We start from the raw sequence: 26,101 nt of genomic DNA on the forward strand, positions 1-26,101 counted from the left end.
AGAGGTATGGATGGAGAGGAAGAGAGAGGTATGGATGGAGAGGAAGAGCGAGAGAAAAAGAGAGAGAAAGAGAGAGGGGTATACTTACTTTTCCAGCAGTGCTAGGGCTGTTTGAGGGTTGACTCTCAGGTATTTGCAGGTGGGTCTTCCATAGTCAGCTAGATACGTAGACCAGTCCCATTGGGTAAACAGATCTAACAACTACAGAGACAGAGAGGGGAGGAGGGAGGAGAGAGAGAGAGAGAGAGATACCCGCTAATTATCAAAATCCAGAAAAGAGCCGTTAAATTCTATAACCACTTAAAAGGAAGCGATTCCCAAACCTTCCATAACAAAGCCATCACCTACAGAGAGATGAACTTGGAGAAGAGTCCCCTAAGTAAGCTGGTCATGGGGCTCTGTTCACAAACAGACCCCACAGAGCCCCAGGACAACAACAACAACAACAACACAATTAGACCCAACCAAATCATGAGAAAACAAAAAGAATTACTTGACAAATTGGAAAGAATTAACAAAAAAACAGAGCAAACTAGAATGCTATTTGGCCCTAAACAGAGAGTACACAGTGGCAGAATACCTGACCACTGTGACTGACCCAAACTTAAGGAAAGCTTTGACTATGTACAGACTCAGTGAGCATAGCCTTGCTATTGAGAAAGGCCGCCGTAGGCAGACCTGGCTCTCAAGAGAAGACAGGCTATGTGCACACTGCCCACAAAATGAGGTGGAAACTGAGCTGCATTTCCTAACCTCCTGCCAAATGTATGACCATAGTAGAGAGACATATTTCCCTCAGATTACACAGACCCACAGAGAATTTGAATGTTTACTGTTAATATTGATTGTTTATTTCACTTTTGTTTACTATCTACTTCACTTGCTTTGGCAATGTTAACACACGTTTCCCATGCCAATAAAGCCCTTAAATTGAATTGAATTGAGAGAGAGAGAGAGAGAGAGAGAGAGAGAGAGAGAGAGAGAGAGAGAGAGAGAGAGAGAGAGAGAGAGAGAGAGAGAGACCGAGAGACGAGAGAGAGAGAGAGAGAGAGAGAGAGAGAGAGAGAGAGAGAGAGAGAGAGAGAGAGAGAGAGAGAGAGAGAGAGAGAGAGAGAGAGAGAGAGAGAGAGAGAGAGACAGAGAGAGAGAGAGAGAGAGAGAGAGAGAGAGAGAGAGAGACAGAGAGAGAGAGAGAGAGAGAGAGGGAGAGAGAGAGAGGGAGAGAGAGGGAGAGAGAGAGAGAGAGAGACAGAGAGAGAGAGAGAGAGAGAGAGAGAGAGAGAGAGAGAGAGAGAGAGAGAGAGAGAGAGAGAGAGAGAGAGAGAGAGAGAGACAGAGAGAGAGAGAGAGAGAGAGAGACTTAATAACTCTTGTTCTATTGTTACATTGTGTTTCAGCAATATTTCTGAACATGTAATGCCAATAAAGCAAATTGAAATTGAGAGAGAGAAACATTAATCGTCTTAAAATAGAACAAGTAATAGCGTATATTACTGAGAGTCAAACGTTTAAGAGAAGAAAAACAGGGAGAGAGAGTGCCAGAGAAGGAGAGCGATGGATAGAAGGGGGAAGAGAAGGAGGGAGAGAGAGAGGTAAACTGATACGTTTCAGTCTCAATCCCAGGTGTATGATGTCGTGTGTGTATGTGTGTGTGTGTGTGTGTGTGTGTGTGTGTGTGTGTGTGTGTGTGTGTGTGTGTGTGTGTGTGTGTGTGTGTGTGTGTGTGTGTGTGTGTGTGTGTGTGTGTGTGTGTGTGTGTGTGTGTGTGTGTGTGTGTGTGTGTGTGTGTGTGTGGTGTAGCTCAGTTGGTAGAGCATGGCGCTTGCAACGCAAGGGTTGTGGGTTCGATTCCCACGGGGGACCAGTATGAAAATGTATGCATTCACTAACTGTAAGTCGCTGCTAAATGACTAAAATGTACAAAATGTCTGTGTGTGTGTGTGTGTGTGTGTGTGTGTGTGTGTGTGTGTGTGTGTGTGTGTGTGTGTGTGTGTGTGTGGTTACTGTGCCCTTTTTAATCTGATTATAACAGAACTACTACACTATTATAGAACTACTGGCCTGTTGAACTTTAGCAAACACTAAACAGATACACACACATACCACATGAGAGGAAGAGGGGGAAAGGGAGGAGAGGAAGGTGGGGAAAGGGAGGAGAGGGGGAAGGGAGGAGAGGAAAGTGGGGAAAGGGAGGAGAGGGGGAAGGGAGGAGAGGAAGGTGGGGGAAAGGGAGGAGAGGAAGGTGGGGAAAGGGAGGAGAGGAAGGTGGGGAAAGGGAGGAGAGGAAGGTGGGGAAAGGGAGGAGAGGGGGAAGGGGAGGAGAGGAAGGTGGGGAAAGGGAGGAGAGGGGAAAGGGGAGGAGAGGGGGAAGGGAGGAGAGGAAGGTGGGGAAAGGGAGGAGAGAGGAAGGTGGGGGAAAGGGAGGAGAGGAAGGTGGGGAAAGGGAGGAGAGGAAGGGGGGGAAAGGGAGGAGAGGAAGGGGGGGAAAGGGAGGAGAGGAAGGGGGGGAAAGGGAGGAGAGGAAGAGGGGGGAAAGGGAGGAGAGGAAGGGGGGAAAGGGAGGAGAGGAAGGTGGGGAAAGGGAGGAGAGGAAGGGGGAAAGGAGGAGAGGAAGGGGGGAAAGGAGGAGGAGAGGAAGGTGGAAAAAGGGAGGAGAGGAAGGTGGGGAAAGGGAGGAGAGGAAGGGGGGAAAGGGAGGCGAGGGAAGGGGGGAAAGGGAGGAGAGGAAGGTGGGGGAAAGGGAGGAGAGGAAGGGGGAAGGGAGGAGAGGAAGGGGGGAAAGGGAGGAGAGGAAGGTGGGGAAAGGGAGGAGAGGAAGGGGGAAAGGGAGGAGAGGAAGGGGGGAAAGGGAGGAGAGGAAGGTGGGGAAAGGAGGAGAGGAAGGTGGGGAAAGGGAGGAGAGGAAGGGGGAAAAGGGAGGAGAGGAAGGGGGGGAAAGGGAGGAGAGGAAGGTGGGGAAAGGGAGGAGAGGAAGGTGGGAAAGGGAGGAGAGGAAGGGGGGGAAAGGGAGGAGAGGAAGATGTGGAAAGGGAGGAGAGGAAGGTGGGGAAAGGGAGGAGAGGAAGGGGGGAAAAGGGAGGAGAGGAAAGGGGGAAAGGGGAGGAGAGGAAGGTGGGGGAAAGGGAGGAGAGGAAGGTGGGGAAAGGGAGGAGAGGAAGGTGGGGAAAGGGAGGAGAGGAAGGTGGGAAAGGGAGGAGAGGAAGGTGGGGAAAGGGAGGAGAGGAAGGGGGGAAAGGGAGGAGAGGAAGGTGGGGAAAGGGAGGAGAGGAAGGTGGGGAAAGGGAGGAGAATAAGGTGGGGAAAGGGAGGAGAGGAAGGTAGGGAAAGGGAGGAGATGAAAGGGGAAAGGGAGGAGAGGAAGGTGGGAAAGGGAGGAGAGGAAGGTGGGGAAAGGGAGGAGAGGAAGGTGGGAAAGGGAGGAAAGGAAGGTGGGAAAGGAGGAGAGGAAGGGGGAAAGGGAGGAGAGGAAGGGGGGAAAGGGAGGAGAGGAAGGGGGAAAGGGAGGAGAGGAAGGGGGAAAGGGAGGAGAGGAAGGGGGGAAAGGGAGGAGAGGAAGGGGGGAAAGGGAGGAGAGGGGGGAAGGGAGGAGAATAAGGTGGGGAAAGGGAGGAGAGGAAGGGGGAAAGGGAGGAGAGGAAGGGGGGAAAGGGAGGAGAGGGGGAAGGGAGGAGAATAAGGTGGGGAAAGGGAGGAGAGGAAGGTAGGGAAAGGGAGGAGAGGAGGGGGGAAAGGGAGGAGAGGAAGGTGGGGAAAGGGAGGAGAAGAAGGGGGGAAAGGGAGGAGAGGAAGGGGGGAAAGGGAGGAGAGGAAGGTGGGGAAAGGGAGGAGAGGAAGGTGGGGAAAGGGAGGAGAGGAAGGTGGGGAAAGGGAGGAGAGGAAGGGGGAAAGGGAGGAGAGGAAGGGGGGAAAGGGAGGAGAGGAAGGTGGGGAAAGGGAGGAGAGGAAGGGGGAAAGGGAGGAGAGGAAGGGGGAAAGGGAGGAGAGGAAGGGGGGAAAGGGAGGAGAGGAAGGGGGGAAAGGGAGGAGAGGAAGGGGGGAAAGGGAGGAGAGGAAGGGGGGAAAGGGAGGAGAGGAAGGGGGAAAGGGAGGAGAGGAAGGTGGGGAAAGGGAGGAGAGGAAGGGGGGAAAGGGAGGAGAGGAAGGTAGGGAAAGGGAGGAGAGGAAGGGGGAAAGGGAGGAGAGGAAGGGGAAAGGGAGGAGAGGAAGGGGGGAAAGGGAGGGAGAGGAAGGGGGGGAAAGGGAGGAGAGGAAGGTGGGGAAAGGGAGGAGAGGAAGGGGGGGAAAGGGAGGAGAGGAAGGTGGGGAAAGGGAGGAGAGGAAGGGGGTAAAGGGAGGAGAGGAAGGGGGAAAGGGAGGAGAGGAAGGGGGTAAAGGGAGGAGAGGAAGGGTGAAAGGGAAGGGAGAGGAAGGGGGAAAGGGGAGGAGGAGAAGGGGGGGAAAGGGAGGAGAGGAAGGTGGGGGAAAAGGGAGGAGAGGAAGGTGGGGGAAAGGGAGGAGAGGAAGGGGGGAAAGGGAGGAGAGGAAGGGGGGAAAGGGAGGAGAGGAAGGGGGAAAGGGAGGAGAGGAAGGGGGGAAAGGGAGGAGAGGAAGGGGGAAAGGGAGGAGAGGAAGGTGGGGAAAGGGAGGAGAGGAAGGTGGGGAAAGGGAGGAGAGGAAGGGGGGGAAAGGGAGGAGAGGAAGGTAGGGAAAGGGAGGAGAATAAGGTGGGGAAAGGGAGGAGAATAAGGTGGGGAAAGGGAGGAGAAGAAGGTGGGGAAAGGGAGGAGAAGAAGGTGGGGAAAGGGAGGAGAAGAAGGTGGGGAAAGGGAGGAGAGGAAGGTGGGGGAAAGGGAGGAGAATAAGGTGGGGAAAGGGAGGAGAAGAAGGTGGGGAAAGGGAGGAGAAGAAGGTGGGGAAAGGGAGGAGAGGAAGGTGGGGAAAGGGAGGAGAGGAAGGGGGAAAGGGAGGAGAGGAAGGGGGAAAGGGGAGGAGAGGAAGGGGGAAAGGGAGGAGAGGAAGGGGGGAAAGGGAGGGAGAGGGAAGGGGGAAAGGGAGGAGAGGAAGGGGGGAAAGGAGGAGAGGAAGGGGGGAAAGGGAGGAGAGGAAGGGGGGAAAGGGAGGAGAGGGGGAAAGGGAGGGAGAGGAAGGTGGGGGAAAGGGAGGAGAGGAAGGGGGGAAAGGGAGGAGAGGAAGGGGGGAAAGGGGAGAGAGGGGGGAAAGGGAGGAGAGGGGGAAAAGGGAGGAGAGGAAGGTGGGGAAAGGGAGGAGAGGAAGGGGGAAAAGGGAGGAGAGGAAGGTAGGGAAAGGGAGGAGAATAAGGGGGGGAAAGGGAGGAGAAGAAGGTGGGGAAAGGGAGGAGGAAGAAGGTGGGGAAAGGGAGGAGAGGAAGGTGGAGAAAGGGAGGGAGAGGAAGGTGGGGGAAAGGGAGGAGAGGAAGGTGGGGAAAGGGAGGAGAGGGGGAAGGGAGGAGAAGAAGGTGGGGAAAGGGAGGAGAGGAAAGGGAGGAGAGGAAGGTGGGGAAAGGGAGGAGAGGGGGAAGGGAGGAGAAGAAGGTGGGGGAAGGGAGGAGAAGAAGGTGGAGAAAGGAAGGAGAGGAAGGTGGGGAAAGGGAGGAGAGGAAGGGGGGAAAGGGAGGAGAGGAAGGTGGGGAAAGGGAGGAGAGGAAGGTGGGGAAAGGGAGGAGAGGAAGGGGGAAAGGGAGGAGAGGAAGGGAAGAGGGGGGGGTGATTCGAAGGTGGCTGATTTGGACCACCGGTTCGAGTCCATTACATTTTCCTTTGACCGTGTATTGACCCAGTCACGACCCAACACACACAGGACCAGTTCCTGACCTGGGTTTAACTCCTTTCCCCAAACAAAAACACACACACATGCTAGTGTAGATAAGGAAGCTCCTAGTATCATATTGTTAGACTGCTCTGTGTTTAGAGGAAGTAACCTTAAAACTATACACGACTTAGCTTGCTCAGGTATTGAGGATTTGCATCTGAATCTGACAGAGGATCTCTTTCTTCCCAAATCACTATGTTCACATCAGAGAGATAGAGAGAGAAGAGGAGAGAGAGAGGAGAGAAGGGGGGGGGGAGGAGAGAGGAGGGAGAGGAGAGAGGAGAGAAGGGGGGGGAGAGGAGAGAGGAGGGAGAGGAGAGGGAGGGAGAGAGGAGAGAAGGGGGGGGAGAGGAGAGGGAGGGAGAGGAGAGAGGAGAGAGGAGGGAGAGGAGAGAGGAGAGAGGAGGGAGAGGAGAGGGAGGGAGAGAGGAGAGAAGGGGGGGGAGAGGAGAGAGGAGAGAGGAGGGAGAGGAGAGAGGAGAGAGACACTGTACATAGCCATAATATGACATTAGAAATGTCTCTATTCCTTTGAAACTTGTGAGTGTAATGTTTACTGCTCATTTTTTATTGTTTATTTAACTTTTGTTTGTTATCTATTATACTTGCTTTGGCAATGTTAACATACAGTTGAAGTCGGAAGTTTACATACACCTTAGCCAAATACATTTAAACTCAGTTTTTCACAATTCCTGACATTTAATCCTGCCCTGTCCTAGGTCAGTTAGGATCACCACTTTATTTTAAGAATGTGAAATGTCAGAATAATAGTAGAGAGAATGATTTATTTCAGCTTTCATCACATTCCCAGTGGGTCAGAAGTTTACATACACTCAATTAGTATTTGGTACCATTGCCTTTAAATGGTTTAACTTGGGTCAAACGTTTCGGGGAGCCTTCCACAAGCTTCCCACAATAAGTTGGGAGAATTTTGGCCCATTCCTCCTGACAGAGCTGGTGTAACTGAGTCAGGTTTGTCTGTAAACAATTGTTGGAAAGATTACTTGTGTCATGCACAAAGTAGATGTCCTAACCGACTTGCCACAACTATAGTTTGTTAACAAGAAATTTGTGGAGTTGTTAAAAAACAAGTTTTAATGACTCCAACCTAAGTGTATGTAAACTTCCACAAGTTTTAATGACTCCAACCTAAGTGTATGTAAACTTCCGACTTCAACTGTATGATTCCCAATGCCAATAAAACCCTTTGAATTTAATTTAATTGAGAGAGAGAGAGAGAGAGAGACAGAGAGAGAGAGAGAGAGAGACAGAGAGAGAGAGAGAGAGAGAGAGAGAGAGAGAGAGAGAGAGAGAGAGAGAGACAGAGAGAGAGAGAGAGAGAGAGAGACAGAGAGAGTGAGACAGAGAGAGAGAGAGAGAGAGAGAGAGAGAGAGAGAGAGAGAGAGAGAGAGAGAGAGGGGGAGACAGAGAGAGAGAGAGAGAGAGAGAGAGAGAGGGAGACAGAGAGAGAGAGAGAGAGAGAGAGAGAGAGAGGGAGAGGGAGACAGAGAGAGAGAGAGAGAGAGAGAGAGAGAGAGAGAGAGAGAGAGAGAGAGAGAGAGAGAGAGAGAGAGAGAGAGAGAGAGAGAGAGAGAGAGAGAGAGAGAGAGAGAGAGAGAGAGAGGAGATAAGAGGAGATAAGAGGAGATGAGTGCAGCTGTTGCAAAAACAAGATGAAAGGTGAGAAGAGGTGAGGGTAAAGGGGGAGGGTTATTAGGGTGAGGTAATCATGCACCCTATTCCCTACATAGTGCACTACTCACACTACCTTGGTATGGTGGAGCCCCTGATCCCTGATCCACCCCCTCACCCTGATCCACCCCCTCACCCTGATCCACCCCCTGATCCCTGATCCACCCCCTCACCCTGATCCACCCCCTCACCCTGATCCACCCCCTCACCCTGATCCACCCCCTCACCCTGATTCACCCCCTGATCCCTGAATCCATCTGTCTCACACACACACCTCTTAGTCTCTGCCTTCACCTCCTGTTGAACTTCTCTCTCTGCCTTCACCTCCTGTTGAACTTCTCTCTCTGCCATGTTATCGTTCTGCTCTACACAAACTCCCCAGGGGGGAGGAGGGGGGAGGGGGATGAAGGGGGAGGAGGGGGAGGTGGAGGAGGGGAGGAGAGGGGGGGAGGGGGAGGGGGAGGAGAGGGGGAGGGGGAGGAGGGGGGAGGAGGGGGAGAGGGGGAGGGGGGGAGAGGGGGAGGGAGTGAAGGGGGAGGAGAGGAGAGGTGGATGAGGGGAGGGGAGAGGAGAGGTAGGGGAGAGGAGAGGAGAGTGAAGGGGAGGAGAGGAGGATGAAGGGGGAGGAGAGGAGAGGAGGATGAAGGGGGAGGAGAGGAGAGGTGGATGAGGGGGGAGGAGAGGAGAGGAGAGGTGGATGAGGGGGTAGGAGAGGAGAGGGGGGTGAAGGGGTAGGAGAGGAGAGGGGAATGAAGGGGAGGAGAGGATAGTGAAAGGGGAGGAGAGGAAAGGGGGAGGAGAGGAGAGGGGTATGAAGGGAGAGGAGAGGAGAGGGTGGATGAGGGGGAGGAGAGGAGAGGAGGAGGGGGGAGGAGAGGAGAGGAGAGGAGAGGAGAGAGAGGAGAGGAGAGAGAGGGAGAGGAAGGGGGGAGGGGGCTAGATAGAGATGGGGGGAGAAGAAAAAGTGAAAAGAGAAGACAAAAACATGATGTAGCAAAGAATGTTCTGATCTCCCTTTTCTCCTCCCCCATCTCTATCTAGCCCTCTCCCCTCCCCCCCCTCTCCCCTCCTCTCCCATCCCCTCCTTTCTCTATCCAGCCATCTCCCCTTCTCTTCTCTCCCCTCCTTCTCTCCCCTCATCCTCTCCCCTCCTCTCCTCCCCATCCCCTCCTTTCTCTATCCAGCCATCTCCCCTTCTCTTCTCTCCCCTCCTTCTCTCCCTCTCACCCCTCCCCCCTCTCTCCCTCCTCTCCCATCCCCTCCTTTCTCTATCCAGCCATCTCCCCTTCTCTTCTCTCCCCTCCTTCTCTCCCTCTCACCCCCCCCCCTCTCTCCCTCTCCTCTCCCATCCCCTCCTCTCTATCCAGCCATCTCCCCTCCCCCTCCTTCTCTCCCTCTCACCCTCCCCCCTCCTCCCATCCCCTTCTTTCTCTATCCAGCCATCTCCCCTTCTCTTCCCTCCTTCTCTCCCTCTCACCCCTCCCCCCTCTCTCCTCTCCTCTCCCATCCCCTCCTTTCTCTATCCAGCCATATCCCCTTCTCTTCTCTCCCCTTCTCTTCTCTCCCCTCCTTCTCTCGCTCTGTGTTTGTCTAACAGTTCTAATGGTTATTCCAGCTGCTAGATTTATTTGTAGGGAACGTTTTGGGAATCGTTTTTTCTGTGTTTATGGCCATAGGGTAGGGACACAGGGAATTGTTATGTGTGTGTTACTCTGAGGACAGCCAGGGTCAATGAGTTAGACACACAATATCACTTAGAGTTAAGGTCAAAGGTCAGGGATGAAGTGGCCTGTAATACTACCGACGTGGTCATCGTTGTGGTACAAGCCCAGGCTATTGTACCCAGAATGCTAAGACCCTTATGGAGGCTTTTTCTGCTTCTCTATTCCGCCCTCTTGCTCTCCCAGGGTTGACCCTTGACCCCAGATGACCCTTTAGACAACGCCTTGTCAGTGTCGAGGTTCATTCCGAGGGCTTCTGTGAGAAAGGAATCCCCATGTCTTATCTACATAGATTGTCAGCTACTGTCAGTGAGTGAAAGTCTCTACATCTCTCACCCCCTTTTCCTTAAAATCACATCCAGGCTGGCAGGGATGTAGCTCAGTTGGTAGAGCACGGTGTTTGCAACGCCAGGGTTGTGGGTTCGATTCCCACGGGGGGCCAGTATGAAAAAAATAAAAATATAATGTATGCACTCACTAACTGTAAGTCGCTCTGGATAAGAGCGTCTGCTAAATGACTAAAATGTAAAAATGTAAATGTGTTAAGACACTACATCACTTAGCCGCAGTGTGTCTGGGGGAGGTAATGACAGACATCCAGTCTGATAAGACATCAGTAGTTACTGCTAAGGAAGAGTGGTCTCCATCTCTCTAGGTCCTGTTTCTACTTCCTGTCTGACCTCTGGACCACTTAAAAAGAAGAAGGTCAAAGGTTATCTAAAAGAGGTCTCGCTCTCTCTCTCTCAGTCCTGCTACTTCAGCTGCCAAAGTTGGACTTTTTGAGTAGAAGGTCAAAGGTTATCTCAGGTCTAACATACTAACTCTACCGTTCACCTGTCACAACAGGAATTTACACTAACTTTCACCATCTCAACACGCATTCTCTTTTCTCTAGCTCTGTCTCTCGCGCTCTCGCTCTCACACACACACTCTTAAGTCTTCTTAATTCTTAAGTCCACCTGTCATACTGTGACAAAAACCAGAAGCCACTCCCCCTTTCTGAGGGTGATTGTGGGCGTGACCTAACAGCAATCAGAATATTCAGTTGAACCTTGATTTTCGGAACTCTCTTCACATGGTTCTCTATCAGAGGCCTTCACATGGTTCTCTATCAGAGGCCTTCACATGGTTCTCTATCAGAGGCCTTCACATGGTTCTCTATCAGAGGCCTTCACATGGTTCTCTATCAGAGGCCTTCGCATGGTTCTCTATCAGAGGCCTTCGCATGGTTCTCTATCAGAGGCCTTCGCATGGTTCTCTATCAGAGGCCTTCACATGGTTCTCTATCAGAGGCCTTCACATGGTTCTCTATCAGAGGCCTTCACATGGTTCTCTATCAGAGGCCTTCACATGGTTCTATCAGAGGCCTTCACATGGTTCTCTATCAGAGGCCTTCACATGGTTCTCTATCAGAGGCCTTCGCATGGTTCTCTATCAGAGGCCTTCGCATGGTTCTCTATCAGAGGCCTTCACATGGTTCTCTATCAGAGGCCTTCACATGGTTCTCTATCAGAGGCCTTCACATGGTTCTCTATCAGAGGCCTTCACATGGTTCTCTATCAGAGGCCTTCCGCATGGTTCTCTATCAGAGGCCTTCACATGGTTCTCTATCAGAGGCCTTCACATGGTTCTCTATCAGAGGCCTTCACATGGTTCTCTATCAGAGGCCTTCGCATGGTTCTCTATCAGAGGCCTTCACATGGTTCTCTATCAGAGGCCTTCACATGGTTCTCTATCAGAGGCCTTCACATGGTTCTCTATCAGAGGCCTTCGCATGGTTCTCTATCAGAGGCCTTCACATGGTTCTCTATCAGAGGCCTTCACATGGTTCTCTATCAGAGGCCTTCGCATGGTTCTCTATCAGAGGCCTTCACATGGTTCTCTATCAGAGGCCTTCGCATGGTTCTCTATCAGAGGCCTTCGCATGGTTCTCTATCAGACGCCTTCACATGGTTCTCTATCAGAGGCCTTCGCATGGTTCTCTATCAGAGGCCTTCACATGGTTCTCTATCAGAGGCCTTCGCATGGTTCTCTATCAGAGGCCTTCACATGGTTCTCTATCAGAGGCCTTCACATGGTTCTCTATCAGAGGCCTTCACATGGTTCTCTATCAGAGGCCTTCACATGGTTCTCTATCAGAGGCCTTCACATGGTTCTCTATCAGAGGCCTTCACATGGTTCTATCAGAGGCCTTCACATGGTTCTCTATCAGAGGCCTTCACATGGTTCTCTATCAGAGGCCTTCACATGGTTCTCTATCAGAGGCCTTCACATGGTTCTCTATCAGAGGCCTTCACATGGTTCTCTATCAGAGGCCTTCACATGGTTCTCTATCAGAGGCCTTCACATGGTTCTCTATCAGAGGCCTTCACATGGTTCTATCAGAGGCCTTCACATGGTTCTCTATCAGAGGCCTTCACATGGTTCTCTATCAGAGGCCTTCACGGGTCTAAAAAGTTAGATCCGTTCCGAAACGGACTTGGGGCTTTCCCCTCAAAATAATAGTTTAAATATAGAGACCCGTTCCGAACGGACCGTAGGAAAACTAGACCCGTTCCGTATAGACCTGGTCTGATCCAGATCCGGTCAGATCCGAATGCCGGAAGCAGCAGAAAAGTAAAGAAAAAAAATGTACCCAGAGCTGATAAAGCACGAGGGAGAGGAGGTAGAGAGACAGATAGAGCGGAGGGGAGAGGACAGAGAGGAAAGAGGAGAGAGAAGAAGAGGAGAGGAGAGGAGAGGAGAAGAGGAGAGGAGAGAGAGAGGAGAGGAGGGGGAGAGGAGAGGAGAGGAGAGGAAGGAGAAGAGAGGAGGGAGAGGAGGTAGAGAGAGAGGAGAGAGAGGAGGGAGAGGAGAGGAGGGAGAGAGAGAGGAGAGAGAGGAGAGGAGAGAGAGGAGGGAGAGAGGAGAGGAGGGAGAGGAGAGGAGAGAGAGAGGAGGAGAGGAAGGAGAAGAGAGGAGAGAGAGAGGAGGGGAGGAGGGAGAGAGAGAGGAGAGACAGGAGGGGAGGAGGGAGAGAGAGAGGAGAGACAGGAGGGGAGGAGGGAGAGGAGGGAGAGAGAGAGGAGGAGAGGAGGAGAGGAGAAGAGAGAGAGGAGAGAGAGGAGAGAGAGAGAGAGAGAGAGAGAGAGAGAGGAGAGAGAGGAGAGAGAGGAGAGAGAGGAGAGAGAGGAGGGGAGGAGAAGAGAGGAGGGAGAGAGAGAGAGAGGAGAGACAGGAGGGGAGGAGGGAGAGGAGGGAGAGAGAGAGGAGAGAGAGGAGGGGAGGAGAAGAGAGGAGGGAGAGAGAGAGGAGAGAGAGGAGAGAGAGAGAGAGAGAGAGAGAGAGGAGAGAGAGGAGAGAGAGGAGAGAGAGGAGAGAGAGGAGAGAGAGGAGGGGAGGAGAAGAGAGGAGGTAGAGAGATGTAACACTCTAGCAAGGGGCCGTGCTGTGTGTGTAGCTACTGAGTGTGAGCGAGTGACACAGGGAACAGGGAGGGAGAGACGAAAGACTGCAACCAACCAAGCAGACTATTTCTGTACGTAATAAAGCGGGGGAAAACTATTTGTGATTGGCTGGACCTGGTTGCCAAGTGGGTGGGCCTATGCCCTCCTGGGTCCACCCATGGCTGCACCCCTGCCCAGTCATGTGAAATCCATAGATTAGGGCCTAATTCATTCATTTAAATTGACTTACTTCCTTATATTTAAATGTTTTACATTCACGTCATTTAGCAGACGCTCTTATCCAGAGCGACTTACAGTTAAGTGAGTCCATATATATATATATATATTTGTTTTCATACTGGCCCCCTGTGGGAATCGAACCCACAACCCTGGCGTTGCAAACGCCATGCTCTACCAACTGAGCTACATCCCTGCCGGCCATTCCCTCCCCTACCCTGGACGACGCTGGGCCAATTGTGCGCCGCCCCATGGGTCTCCCGGTCGCGGCCGGCTACGACATGAGCCTGGATTCGAACCAGGATCTCTAGTGGCACAGCTAGCACTGCGACGCAGCGCCTTAGACCACTGTAACTCAGTTAAATCTTTGAAATTGTTGCATGTTGCGTTTATAGTTTTGTTCAGTATAGCTAATTGAAGCTGCATGCACTTTCTTTCTCATCCTACACTGTTATAAACAACGACTCCCTTCAGAATATAACGTAGCCTACCTTGATGGTCATTGGTCATTGTAGCCCATCCGTCTCCTTTAACTTTTAACTCCATCTTCCATTGATTAGATACCTCCTCTATGACTGTATCCTATTGCTGCTTTGATGACTTGTGATTGGCCAACAACAAGCTCCACTCTCGTGAAAAGCTTAGGGCAGCAGCATAAATTAGAGAATTTCTCTCTCTCTCTAGCAGTCACATTCTGATCTATATTGGTCTTTCCGGACAAGTCAGTTAAAATGACACATACCCGAGACCCGTGACAATCATTTCAGATCCGACCCAGACCTGTGACATTATTTAGAATTCTGCATCCGGATCCGCTCGGATCGGGTCTCGGGTATTCAGGTACAGGTGGATCCGTGAAGACCTCTAGTCTGTACGCTCTTAAGGGGAAAGGATTAGCGCTAGACAGAGGGTTACATTGAAGGTTAAGATGGGATCGACTTTCTGGTGACCGCTGTTGACCAGGTCACATCTGTTGTGTTGTTACATGCAAAGTCAAAATCTTGCCTCCTCAGCCCTCTGTTCAGACTAACCCTACCTAACGTAGCAGATGGAAAAGAAACACCTGCAACTAGATCCGCTACATCCTGGTCTTGACGAGAAGAAAAAAAAAATACTGGTCGGGGGGAGGTTCTCTTCTGCACTCTTCAACCAATCCACTTAAATGTGGAGGAGGGGTTAAGATGGAGTGTCACCTTGTTAACGTCCAAAATGGAAGTCGCCGTCACAGGCTCTCTTTCCGTTTCCCCTGAAAACCAGAACATCTGGTTGTTGGGGACTGGGCAGACGCTAGACTAACCCTAAACAGGAAGGTCAGAGTTCATCTAAAGGTTAAGATGGTGACCGGAGCCTTTGGAATGACCGGAGCTCTGCCTGTGACTGAGTTGACCTCTATTGACAACTGTTGACCGCTGCTATGGCCGGGTCAGGTCTCTTCCCCCTGGCTCCAGCCAAAACAACCCCCTCTTCCCCCTGGCTCCAGCCAAAACAACCCCCTCTTCCCCCTGGCTCCAGCCAAAACAACCCCCTCTTCCCCCTGGCTCCAGCCAAAACAACCCCTCTTCCCCCTGGCTCCAGCCAAAACAACCCCCTCTTCCCCCTGGCTCCAGCCAAAACAACCCCCTCTTCCCCCTGGCTCCAGCCAAAACAACCCCTCTTCCCCTGGCTCCAGCCAAAACAACCCCCTCTTCCCCCTGGCTCCAGCCAAAACAACCCCCTCTTCCCCCTGGCTCCAGCCAAAACAACCCCCTCTTCCCCTGGCTCCAGCCAAAACAACCCCCTCTTCCCCTGGCTCCAGCCAAAACAACCCTCTTCCCCCTGGCTCCAGCCAAAACAACCCCCTCTTCCCCCTGGCTCCAGCCAAAACAACCCCCTCTTCCCCCTGGCTCCAGCCAAAACAACCCCCTCTTCCTGACTGTGTATTGAGTCCGAGGCTCCAAAGTAACCTTTCTGTCTGTCGAGTTATTGCCTGGGCAACGGGGCCAAACGGCGGTCACCGCAACAACACAAAGCAGCTATTTGATTGGTGGAGTCGACCGACGGTCACAGCATCCGACCAACACAGTCAAACAGCGGTCAGTACAGGAAACAATGGTCAAGCATTGCTCTCCATCTCACACACACCGACTCCGGGACAACATGGGTTACTCTCCCTCTCACACACAAACAAACCCTCTCTCTCTGTAAAGTACTAAAGACCCCAAACCCTCTCTCTCTGTAAAGTACTAAAGACTCCAAACCCTCTCTCTCTGTAAAGTACTAAAGACTCCAAACCCTCTCTCTCTCTGTAAAGTACTAAAGACTCCAAACCCTCTCTCTCTGTAAAGTACTAAAGACTCCAAATCCCCTCTCTCTCTGTAAAGTACTAAAAGACTCCAAACCCTCTCTCTCTCTCTGTAAAGTACTAAAGACTCCAAACCCTCTCTCTCTGTAAAGTACTAAAGACTCCAAACCCTCTCTCTCTGTAAAGTACTAAAGACTCCAAATCCCCTCTCTCTCTGTAAAGTACTAAAGACTCCAAACCCTCTCTCTCTGTAAAGTACTAAAGACTCCAAACCCTCTCTCTCTGTAAAGTACAAAAGACTCCAAACCCTCTCTCTCTCTGTAAAGTACTAGACTCCAAACCCTCTCTCTCTGTGTAAAGTACTAAAGACTCCAAACCCTCTCTCTCTCTGTAAGTAACTAAAGACTCCAAACCCTCTCTCTCTGTAAAGTACTAAAGACTCCAAACCCTCTCTCTCTGTAAAGTACTAAAGACTCCAAACCCTCTCTCTCTGTAAAGTACTAAAGACTCCAAACCCTCTCTCTCTCTGTAAAGTACTAAAGACTCCAAACCCACTCTCTCTGTAAAGTACTAAAGACTCCAAACCCTCTCTCTCTGTAAAGTACTAAAGACCCCAAACCCTCTCTCTCTGTAAAGTACTAAAGACTCCAAACCCTCTCTCTCTGTAAAGTACTAAAGACTCCAAACCCTCTCTCTCTGTAAAGTACTAAAGACTCCAAACCCTCTCTCTCTGTAAAGTACTAAATACTCCAAACCCTCTCTCTCTCTGTAAAGTACTAAAGACCCCAAACCCTCTCTCTCTGTAAAGTACTAAAGACTCCAAACCCTCTCTCTCTGTAAAGTACTAAAGACCCCAAACCCTCTCTCTCTGTAAAGTACTAAAGACTCCAAACCCTCTCTCTCTGTAAAGTACTAAAGACTCCAAACCCTCTCTCTCTCTCTGTAAAGTACTAAAGACTCCAAACCCTCTCTCTCTCTGTAAAGTACTAAAGACTCCAAACCCTCTCTCTCTGTAAAGTACTAAAGACTCTAAACCCTCTCTCTCTCTGTGTAAAGTACTAAAGACTCCAAACCCTCTCTCTCTGTAAAGTACTAAAGACTCCAAACCCTCTCTCTCTGTAAGTAACTAAAGATTCCAAACCCTCTCTCTCTCTGTAAAGTACTAAAGACTCCAAACCCTCTCTCTCTGTAAAGTACTAAAGACTCCAAACCCTCTCTCTCTGTAAAGTACTAAAGACTCCAAACCCGCTCTCTCTGTAAAGTACTAAAGACTCCAAACCCTCTCTCTCTGTAAAGTACTAAAGACTCCAAACCCTCTCTCTCTGTAAAGTACTAAAGACTCCAAACCCTCTCTCTCTGTAAAGTACTAAAGACTCCAAACCCTCTCTCTCTGTAAAGTACTAAAGACCCCAAACCCTCTCTCTGTAAAGTACTAAAGACCCCAAATCCTCTCTCTGTAAAGTACTAAAGACCCCAAAACCCTCTCTCTCTGTAAAGTACTAAAGACCCCAAAACCCTCTCTCTCTGTAAAGTACTAAAGACTCCAAACCCTCTCTCTCTCTGTAAAGTACTAAAGACTCCAAACCCTCTCTCTCTGTAAAGTACTAAAGACTCCAAACCCTCTCTCTCTGTAAAGTACTAAAGACTCCAAATCCCCTCTCTCTCTGTAAAGTACTAAAAGACTCCAAACCCTCTCTCTCTGTAAAGTACTAAAGACTCCAAACCCTCTCTCTCTGTAAAGTACTAAAGACTCCAAACCCTCTCTCTCTGTAAAGTACTAAAGACTCCAAATCCCCTCTCTCTCTGTAAAGTACTAAAGACTCCAAACCCTCTCTCTCTGTAAAGTACTAAAGACTCCAAACCCTATCTCTCTGTAAAGTACAAAAGACTCCAAACCCTCTCTCTCTCTGTAAAGTACTAGACTCCAAACCCTCTCTCTCTCTGTAAAGTACTAAAGACTCCAAACCCTCTCTCTCTCTGTAAGTAACTAAAGACTCCAAACCCTCTCTCTCTGTAAAGTACTAAAGACTCCAAACCCTCTCTCTCTGTAAAGTACTAAAGACTCCAAACCCTCTCTCTCTGTAAAGTACTAAAGACTCCAAACCCTCTCTCTCTGTAAAGTACTAAAGACTCCAAACCCTCTCTCTCTCTGTAAAGTACTAAAGACTCCAAACCCTCTCTCTCTGTAAAGTACTAAAGACTCCAAACCCTCTCTCTCTGTAAAGTACTAAAGACCCCAAACCCTCTCTCTCTGTAAAGTACTAAAGACTCCAAACCCTCTCTCTCTGTAAAGTACTAAAGACTCCAAACCCTCTCTCTCTGTAAAGTACTAAAGACTCCAAACCCTCTCTCTCTGTAAAGTACTAAAGACTCCAAACCCTCTCTCTCTCTGTAAAGTACTAAAGACCCCAAACCCTCTCTCTCTGTAAAGTACTAAAGACTCCAAACCCTCTCTCTCTGTAAAGTACTAAAGACCCCAAACCCTCTCTCTCTGTAAAGTACTAAAGACTCCAAACCCTCTCTCTCTGTAAAGTACTAAAGACTCCAAACCCTCTCTCTCTCTCTGTAAAGTACTAAAGACTCCAAACCCTCTCTCTCTCTCTGTAAAGTACTAAAGACTCCAAACCCTCTCTCTCTGTAAAGTACTAAAGACTCTAAACCCTCTCTCTCTCTGTGTAAAGTACTAAAGACTCCAAACCCTCTCTCTCTGTAAAGTACTAAAGACTCCAAACCCTCTCTCTCTGTAAAGTACTAAAGACTCCAAACCCTCTCTCTCTGTAAGTAACTAAAGACTCCAAACCCTCTCTCTCTCTGTAAAGTACTAAAGACTCCAAACCCTCTCTCTCTGTAAAGTACTAAAGACTCCAAACCCTCTCTCTCTGTAAAGTACTAAAGACTCCAAACCCTCTCTCTCTGTAAAGTACTAAAGACTCCAAACCCTCTCTCTCTGTAAAGTACTAAAGACTCCAAACCCTCTCTCTCTATAAGTACTAAAGACCCCAAACCCTCTCTCTCTGTAAAGTACTAAAGACCCCAAACCCTCTCTCTCTGTAAAGTACTAAAGACTCCAAACCCTCTCTCTCTGTAAAGTACTAAAGACTCCAAACCCTCTCTCTCTCTGTAAAGTACTAAAGACTCCAAACCCTCTCTCTCTGTAAAGTACTAAAGACTCCAAATCCCCTCTCTCTCTGTAAAGTACTAAAAGACTCCAAACCCTCTCTCTCTGTAAAGTACTAAAGACTCCAAACCCTCTCTCTCTGTAAAGTACTAAAGACTCCAAATCCCCTCTCTCTCTGTAAAGTACTAAAGACTCCAAACCCTCTCTCTCTGTAAAGTACTAAAGACTCCAAACCCTCTCTCTCTGTAAAGTACAAAAGACTCCAAACCCTCTCTCTCTCTGTAAAGTACTAGACTCCAAACCCTCTCTCTCTCTGTAAAGTACTAAAGACTCCAAACCCTCTCTCTCTGTAAAGTACTAAAGACTCCAAACCCTCTCTCTCTCTGTAAAGTACTAAAGACTCCAAACCCTCTCTCTCTGTAAAGTACTAAAGACTCCAAACCCTCTCTCTCTGTAAAGTACTAAAGACCCCAAACCCTCTCTCTCTGTAAAGTACTAAAGACTCCAAACCCTCTCTCTCTCTGTAAAGTACTAAAGACTCCAAACCCTCTCTCTCTGTAAAGTACTAAAGACTCCAAACCCTCTCTCTCTGTAAAGTACTAAAGACTCCAAACCCTCTCTCTCTGTAAAGTACTAAAGACTCCAAACCCTCTCTCTCTCTGTAAAGTACTAAAGACTCCAAACCCTCTCTCGCTGTAAAGTACTAAAGACTCCAAATCCCCTCTCTCTCTGTAAAGTACTAACAGACTCCAAACCCTCTCTCTCTGTAAAGTACTAAAGACTCCAAACCCTCTCTCTCTGTAAAGTACTAAAGACTCCAAACCCTCTCTCTCTGTAAAGTACTAAAGACTCCAAATCCCCTCTCTCTCTGTAAAGTACTAAAGACTCCAAACCCTCTCTCTCTGTAAAGTACTAAAGACTCCAAACCCTCTCTCTCTGTAAAGTACTAAAGACTCCAAACCCTCTCTCTCTGTAAAGTACTAAAGACTCTAAACCCTCTCTCTCTGTAAAGTACTAAAGACTCCAAACCCTCTCTCTCTCTCTGTAAAGTACTAAAGACTCCAAACCCTCTCTCTCTCTCTGTAAAGTACTAAAGACTCCAAACCCTCTCTCTCTGTGTGTAAAGTACTAAAGACTCCAAACCCTCTCTCTCTGTAAAGTACTAAAGACTCCAAACCCTCTCTCTCTGTAAAGTACGAAAGACTCCAAACCCTCTCTCTCTGTAAAGTACTAAAGACTCCAAACCCTCTCTCTCTGTAAAGTACTAAAGACCCCAAACCCTCTCTCTGTAAAGTACTAAAGACCCCAAATCCTCTCTCTGTAAAGTACTAAAGACCCCAAAACCCTCTCTCTCTGTAAAGTACTAAAGACCCCCAAAACCCTCTCTCTCTGTAAAGTACTAAAGACCCCAAACCCTCTCTCTATAAAGTACTAAAGACTCCAAACCCTCTCTCTCTGTAAAGTACTAAAGACCCCAAACCCTCTCTCTCTGTAAAGTACTAAAGACTCCAAACCCTCTCTCTCTCTGTAAAGTACTAAAGACTCCAAACCCTCTCTCTCTGTAAAGTACTAAAGACTCCAAACCCTCTCTCTCTGTAAAGTACTAAAGACTCCAAACCCTCTCTCTCTCTGTAAAGTACTAAAGACTCCAAACCCTCTCTCTCTCTGTAAAGTACTAAAGACTCCAAACCCTCTCTCTCTCTCTGTAAAGTACTAAAGACTCCAAACCCTCTCTCTCTGTAAAGTACTAAAGACTCCAAACCCTCTCTCTCTGTAAAGTACTAAAGACTCCAAACCCTCTCTCTCTGTAAAGTACTAAAGACTCCAAACCCTCTCTCTCTGTAAAGTACTAAAGACTCCAAACCCTCTCTCTCTGTAAAGTACTAAAGACTCTAAACCCTCTCTCTCTGTAAAGTACTAAAGACTCCAAACCCTCTCTCTCTCTCTGTAAAGTACTAAAGACTCCAAACCCTCTCTCTCTCTGTAAAGTACTAAAGACTCCAAACCCTCTCTCTCTGTGTGTAAAGTACTAAAGACTCCAAACCCTCTCTCTCTGTAAAGTACTAAAGACTCCAAACCCTCTCTCTCTGTAAAGTACTAAAGACTCCAAACCCTCTCTCTCTGTAAAGTACTAAAGACTCCAAACCCTCTCTCTCTGTAAAGTACTAAAGACTCCAAACCCTCTCTCTCTGTAAAGTACTAAAGACTCCAAACCCTCTCTCTCTGTAAAGTACTAAAGACTCTAAACCCTCTCTCTCTGTAAAGTACTAAAGACCCCAAACCCTCTCTCTGTAAAGTACTAAAGACCCCAAATCCTCTCTCTGTAAAGTACTAAAGACCCCAAAACCCTCTCTCTCTGTAAAGTACTAAAGACCCCAAAACCCTCTCTCTCTGTAAAGTACTAAAGACCCCAAACCCTCTCTCTATAAAGTACTAAAGACTCCAAACCCTCTCTCTCTGTAAAGTACTAAAGACCCCAAACCCTCTCTCTCTGTAAAGTACTAAAGACTCCAAACCCTCTCTCTCTCTGTAAAGTACTAAAGACTCCAAACCCTCTCTCTCTGTAAAGTACTAAAGACTCCAAACCCTCTCTCTCTGTAAAGTACTAAAGACTCCAAACCCTCTCTCTCTCTGTAAAGTACTAAAGACTCCAAACCCTCTCTCTCTCTCTGTAAAGTACTAAAGACTCCAAACCCTCTCTCTCTGTAAAGTACTAAAGACTCCAAACCCTCTCTCTCTGTAAAGTACTAAAGACTCCAAACCCTCTCTCTCTGTAAAGTACTAAAGACTCCAAACCCTCTCTCTCTGTAAAGTACTAAAGACTCCAAATCCTCTCTCTCTCTGTAAAGTACTAAAGACTCCAAACCCTCTCTCTCTCTGTAAAGTACTAAAGACTCCAAACCCTCTCTCTCTCTCTGTAAAGTACTAAAGACTCCAAACCCTCTCTCTCTGTAAAGTACTAAAGACTCCAAACCCTCTCTCTCTGTAAAGTACTAAAGACTCCAAACCCTCTCTCTCTGTAAAGTACTAAAGACTCCAAACCCTCTCTCTCTGTAAAGTACTAAATACCCCAAACCCTCTCTCTCTCTGTAAAGCACTAAAGACTCCAAACTCTCTCTCTCTGTAAAGTACTAAAGACCCCAAACCCTCTCTCTCTCTGTAAAGTACTAAAGACTCCAAACCCTCTCTCTCTGTAAAGTACTAAAGACCCCAAACCCTCTCTCTCTCTGTAAAGTACTAAAGACTCCAAACCCTCTCTCTCTGTAAAGTACTAAAGACCCCAAACCCTCTCTCTCTCTGTAAAGTACTAAAGACTCCAAACCCTCTCTCTGTAAAGTACTAAAGACTCCAAACCCTCTCTCTCTCTGTAAAGTACTAAAGACTCCAAACCCTCTCTCTCTGTAAAGTACTAAAGACTCCAAACCCTCTCTCTCTCTGTAAAGTACTAAAGACTCCAAACCCTCTCTCTCTGTAAAGTACTAAAGACCCCAAACCCTCTCTCTCTCTGTAAAGTACTAAAGACTCCAAACCCTCTCTCTCTGTAAAGTACTAAAGACCCCAAACCCTCTCTCTCTCTGTAAAGTACTAAAGACTCCAAACCCTCTCTCTCTGTAAAGTACTAAAGACTCCAAACCCCCTCTCTCTGTAAAGTACTAAAGACTCCAAACCCTCTCTCTCTGTAAAGTACTAAAGACTCCAAACCCTCTCTCTCTGTAAAGTACTAAAGACTCCAAACCCCCTCTCTCTGTAAAGTACTAAAGACTCCAAACCCCCTCTCTCTGTAAAGTACTAAAGACTCCAAACCCCCTCTCTCTGTAAAGTACTAAAGACTCCAAACCCTCTCTCTCTGTAAAGTACTAAAGACTCCAAACCCTCTCTCTCTCTGTAAAGTACTAAAGACCCCAAATCCTCTCTCTCTCTGTAAAGTACTAAAGACTCCAAATCCCCTCTCTCTGTAAAGTACTAAAGACTCCAAACCCTCTCTCTCTCTGTAAAGTACTAAAGACTCCAAACCCCCCCTCTCTCTGTAAAGTACTAAAGACTGTAGTGTAATAGATAAGTAATAAGATATTTATAGGGATAATCATTGTGAGCGAGAGATACAGATACAATACGAGAGGAGAGAACTTGCTTCCCCCAAGTTAAAACAATAATTACGTGTACGTTTAGGTATTTTTATCCTGTTATCTTGAGTAAAGAAGAAGACTAAATGAAGCAGGACAGATTAAAGATAGACTGGAATACAGACCAGACTCCATTACCAACACCTTTATTTATATACAGGCCTGTGTGAGAGTGTGTGAGAGTGTGTGAGAGTGTGTATGAGTGTGTGTGAGTGTGTGTGAGTGTGTGAGAGTGTGTGTGTGTGTGTGAGTGTGTGTGAGAGTGTGTGAGTGTGTGTGAGTGTGTGAGAGTGTGTGAGAGTTGTTTCCTAGGACACACTCCATCAGCATTAGGCCTAACCCTAGAGGGTGTGGCGGATCAGATATGGTTTTGTTTTCGGACGGGCAGGCGGTGACTGTTGTCATGGTAACATCCCCAGATAACAGGGTCAGACAACAGGAAGCAGAGTTGATGTTGACTCACACACACACACACAATTAATTCGATTAATTTAAATGTGTTTTAGCGCGATGTTTTAAAATGCCTTTTGTTTCCGTTTTTATAACAACGGTAATTATTAGTGAATCTGCAAGGCTCTGGTTACATTTGTAAGATAAATTGCATTTTCATAGACAGACTAGAAAGCCAGATAAGTTATTATTGCAAATTATGCAGGTTAAACTATTTTGATAAAATAATTACAATTATTAGCGGGTTTTATGGTAGGCTTCTATTTAGCCTTGGTATAATTGTACATGCAGTGTATTGAACTTTAACTGCGGAACAAAGCTTACTAGAGAAAACTTTTTTTTAAATGCAGATATACTGTATGTTGTGAATCGCCCATTCAATTGAAGTCGGAAGTTTACATACACCTTAGCCAAACACATTTAAACTCAGTTTTTCACAATTCCTGACATTTAATCCTAGTAAAAATTCCCTGTCTTAGTTCAGTTAGGATCACAATTTTTTTTAAGAATGTGAAATGTCAGAATAATAGTAGAGAGAATGATTTATTTCAGCTTTTATTGCTTTCATCACATTCCCAGTGGGTCAGAAGTTTACATACACTCAATTAGTATTTGGTAGCATTGCCTTTAAATTGTTTAACTTGGGTCAAATGTTTCGGGTAGCCTTCCACAAGCTTCCCACAATAAGTTGGGTGAATTTTGGCCCATTCCTCCTGACAGAGCTGGTGTAACTGAGTCAGGTTTGTAGGCCTCCTTGCTCGCACACGCTTTTTCAGTTCTGCCCACAAATGTTGTATAGGATTGAGGTCAGGGCTTTGTGATGGCCACTCCAATACCTTGACTTTGTTGTCCTTAAGTCATTTTGCCACAACTTTGGAAGTATGCTTGGGGTCATTGTCCATTTGGAAGACCCATTTGCGACCAAGCTTTAACTTCCTGACTGATGTCTTGAGATGTTGCTTCAATATATCCACATAATTTTCCTTCCTCATGATGCCATCTATTTTGTGAAGTGCACCAGTCCCTCCTGCAGCAAAGCACCCCCACAGCATGATGCTGCCACCCCCGTGCCTCACGGTTAGGATGGTGTTCTTCGGCTTGCAAGCATCCCCCTTTTTCCTCCAAACATAACGATGGTCATTATGGCCAAACAGTTCTATTTTTGTTTCATCAGACCAGAGGACATTTCTCCAAAAAGTACAATATTTGTCCCCATGTGCAGTTGCAAACCATAGTCTGGCTTTTTTATGGCAGTTTTGGAGCAGTGGCTTCTTCCTTGCTGAGCGGCCTTTCAGGTTATGTCGATATAGGACTCGTTTTACTGTGGATATAGATACTTTTGTACCCGTTTCCTACAGCATATTCACAAGGTCCTTTGCTGTTGTTCTGGGATTGATTTGCACTTTTCGCACCAAAGTACGTTCATCTCTAGGAGACAGAACGCGTCTCCTTCCTGAGCGGTATGACGGCTGCGTGGTCCCATGGTGTTTATACTTGCGTACTATTGTTTGTACAGATGAATGTGGTACTTTCAGGCATTTGGAAATTGCTCCCAAGAATGAACCAGACTTGTGGAGGTCTACAATTTTTTTCTGAGGTCTTGGCTGATTTCTTTTGATTTTCCCATGATGTCAAGCAAAGAGGCACTGAGTTTGGTAGTTTGGTAGGCCTTGAAATACATCCACAGGTACACCTCCAATTGACTAAAATTATGTCAATTAGCCTTTCAGAAGCTTCTAAAGCCATGACATCATTTTCTGGAATTTTCCAAGTTGTTTAAAGGCACAGTCAACTTAGTGTATGTAAACTTCTGACCCACTGGAATTGTGATACAGTGAATTATAAGTGAAATAATCTGTCTGTAAACAATTGTTGGAAAAATTACCTGTGTCATGCACAAAGTAGATGTCCTAACCGACTTGCCAAAACTATAGTTTGTTAACAAGAAATTTGTGGAGTGGTTGAAAAACGAGTTTTAATGACTCCATCCTAAGTGTATGTAAACTTCCGACTTCAACTGTAACTTTGGAGAAAAAAAAAACAGAGCTATGATTTGTAGGCCATATCGCCCAGCCCTACTCTGAAACACTGTCACCCGCACAAACCAGAGTAGAGCTAACCGTATTCTCACCCCTCTTTGGCTCGGTGCCTTATCCTCGACTAGTGACCTCAAGCTGCAAAGATGTAAGAGAAGGGCCATGAGGGTGAAACCGCTATTGGCATAGAGAACACCTCATTCCCCTAAACACTGACTTGACTGAGATTCAGAGAGAGAGAGAGACAGAGTCAGAGAGAGAGAGACAGAGACAGAGAGGGAGAGAGAGAGAGAGAGAGAGAGCGAAAGAGAGCGAGAGACAGAGTCAGAGAGACAGAGCCAGAGACAGAGACAGAGACAGAGAGAGAGACAGAGACAGAGAGGGAGGGAGAGAGAGAGAGAGAGAGAGAGAGAGAGAGAGAGAGAGAGAGAGAGATCGAGAGAGAGATAGAGAGATAGAGAGAGAGAGAGAGAGACAGAGACAGAGACAGAGACAGACACAGACACAGAGAGAGAGAGAGAGAGAGAGAGAGAGAGAGAGAGAGAGAGAGAGACGAGAGAGACAGAGAGATAGACAGAAAGAGACAGAGAGAGAGAGAGAGGGGACAAAGTGCCACAGAACCAAAATATAACTAAATAAAACCAGAGAGATTGAGGTGGAATTGGTTTTGAGGAGTTGAGACTCTAAATCCTAAACTGAGGGTCTTGAAGGTTATCCCTCTCTCTCTCTCTCTCCTATCCCTCTAAAACAAGCCCTGTCAATACAAGCCAGAGAGTGACAAAGAGAGATAGTAGCCCAGCGCTGGGTTTAATGGTTAGGGTGTGTGTGTGTGTGTGTGCGCTGGCTCCAGCCCGGTGTACGCTGGCTGACCTCATGGTGCTTAACAGCCAGAACCAACCCAGGTGAAAATGACTGAGAAAGAGAGAGGGAGTTAGGAGAGGGAGGGGGGGGGGGAGGGTAGACACCAAGTATCCACAAAGTGTCTCAGAGTAGAAAGTTGGTGGTAAGTGCTGAGAATAGACATTTTACTCCTACTCTGATGGGTAAAAAAACAAGCTAGGCATTAAACCTCTTTAGTCATAAGAGTCCAACCTAGTGGACAGATATTTAGGAGACCTCATGAGCTGACCTGACCAGTTCAGAGTTACCAGCAGGTGTCTTGGTAATAGAAGGCAGTGACTTCCTGGCAATTGCTTTGGAGTTGAAAT

The 26,101-nt window shown here is 47.9% G+C and overlaps 1 protein-coding gene across 5 annotated transcripts in view; it reads right to left on the reverse strand.

Annotated features, from left to right (window-relative positions):
- LOC121571077 (exocyst complex component 6B) overlaps positions 1-26,101 on the reverse strand; it is a 192,009-nt gene that overhangs the window by 7,143 nt on the left and 158,765 nt on the right. For all 5 annotated transcript variants that reach the window (XM_045221781.1, XM_045221780.1, XM_045221783.1 and 2 more), the window contains one exon: positions 89-201. In XM_045221781.1, coding sequence (XP_045077716.1) covers positions 89-201 — 113 coding nt within the window. The remainder of the gene's footprint in view (positions 1-88; positions 202-26,101) is intronic.

The sequence above is a fragment of the Coregonus clupeaformis genome, chromosome 8 (assembly GCF_020615455.1).
Source record: "Coregonus clupeaformis isolate EN_2021a chromosome 8, ASM2061545v1, whole genome shotgun sequence".
Classification (NCBI taxonomy): Eukaryota; Metazoa; Chordata; class Actinopteri; order Salmoniformes; family Salmonidae; genus Coregonus; species Coregonus clupeaformis.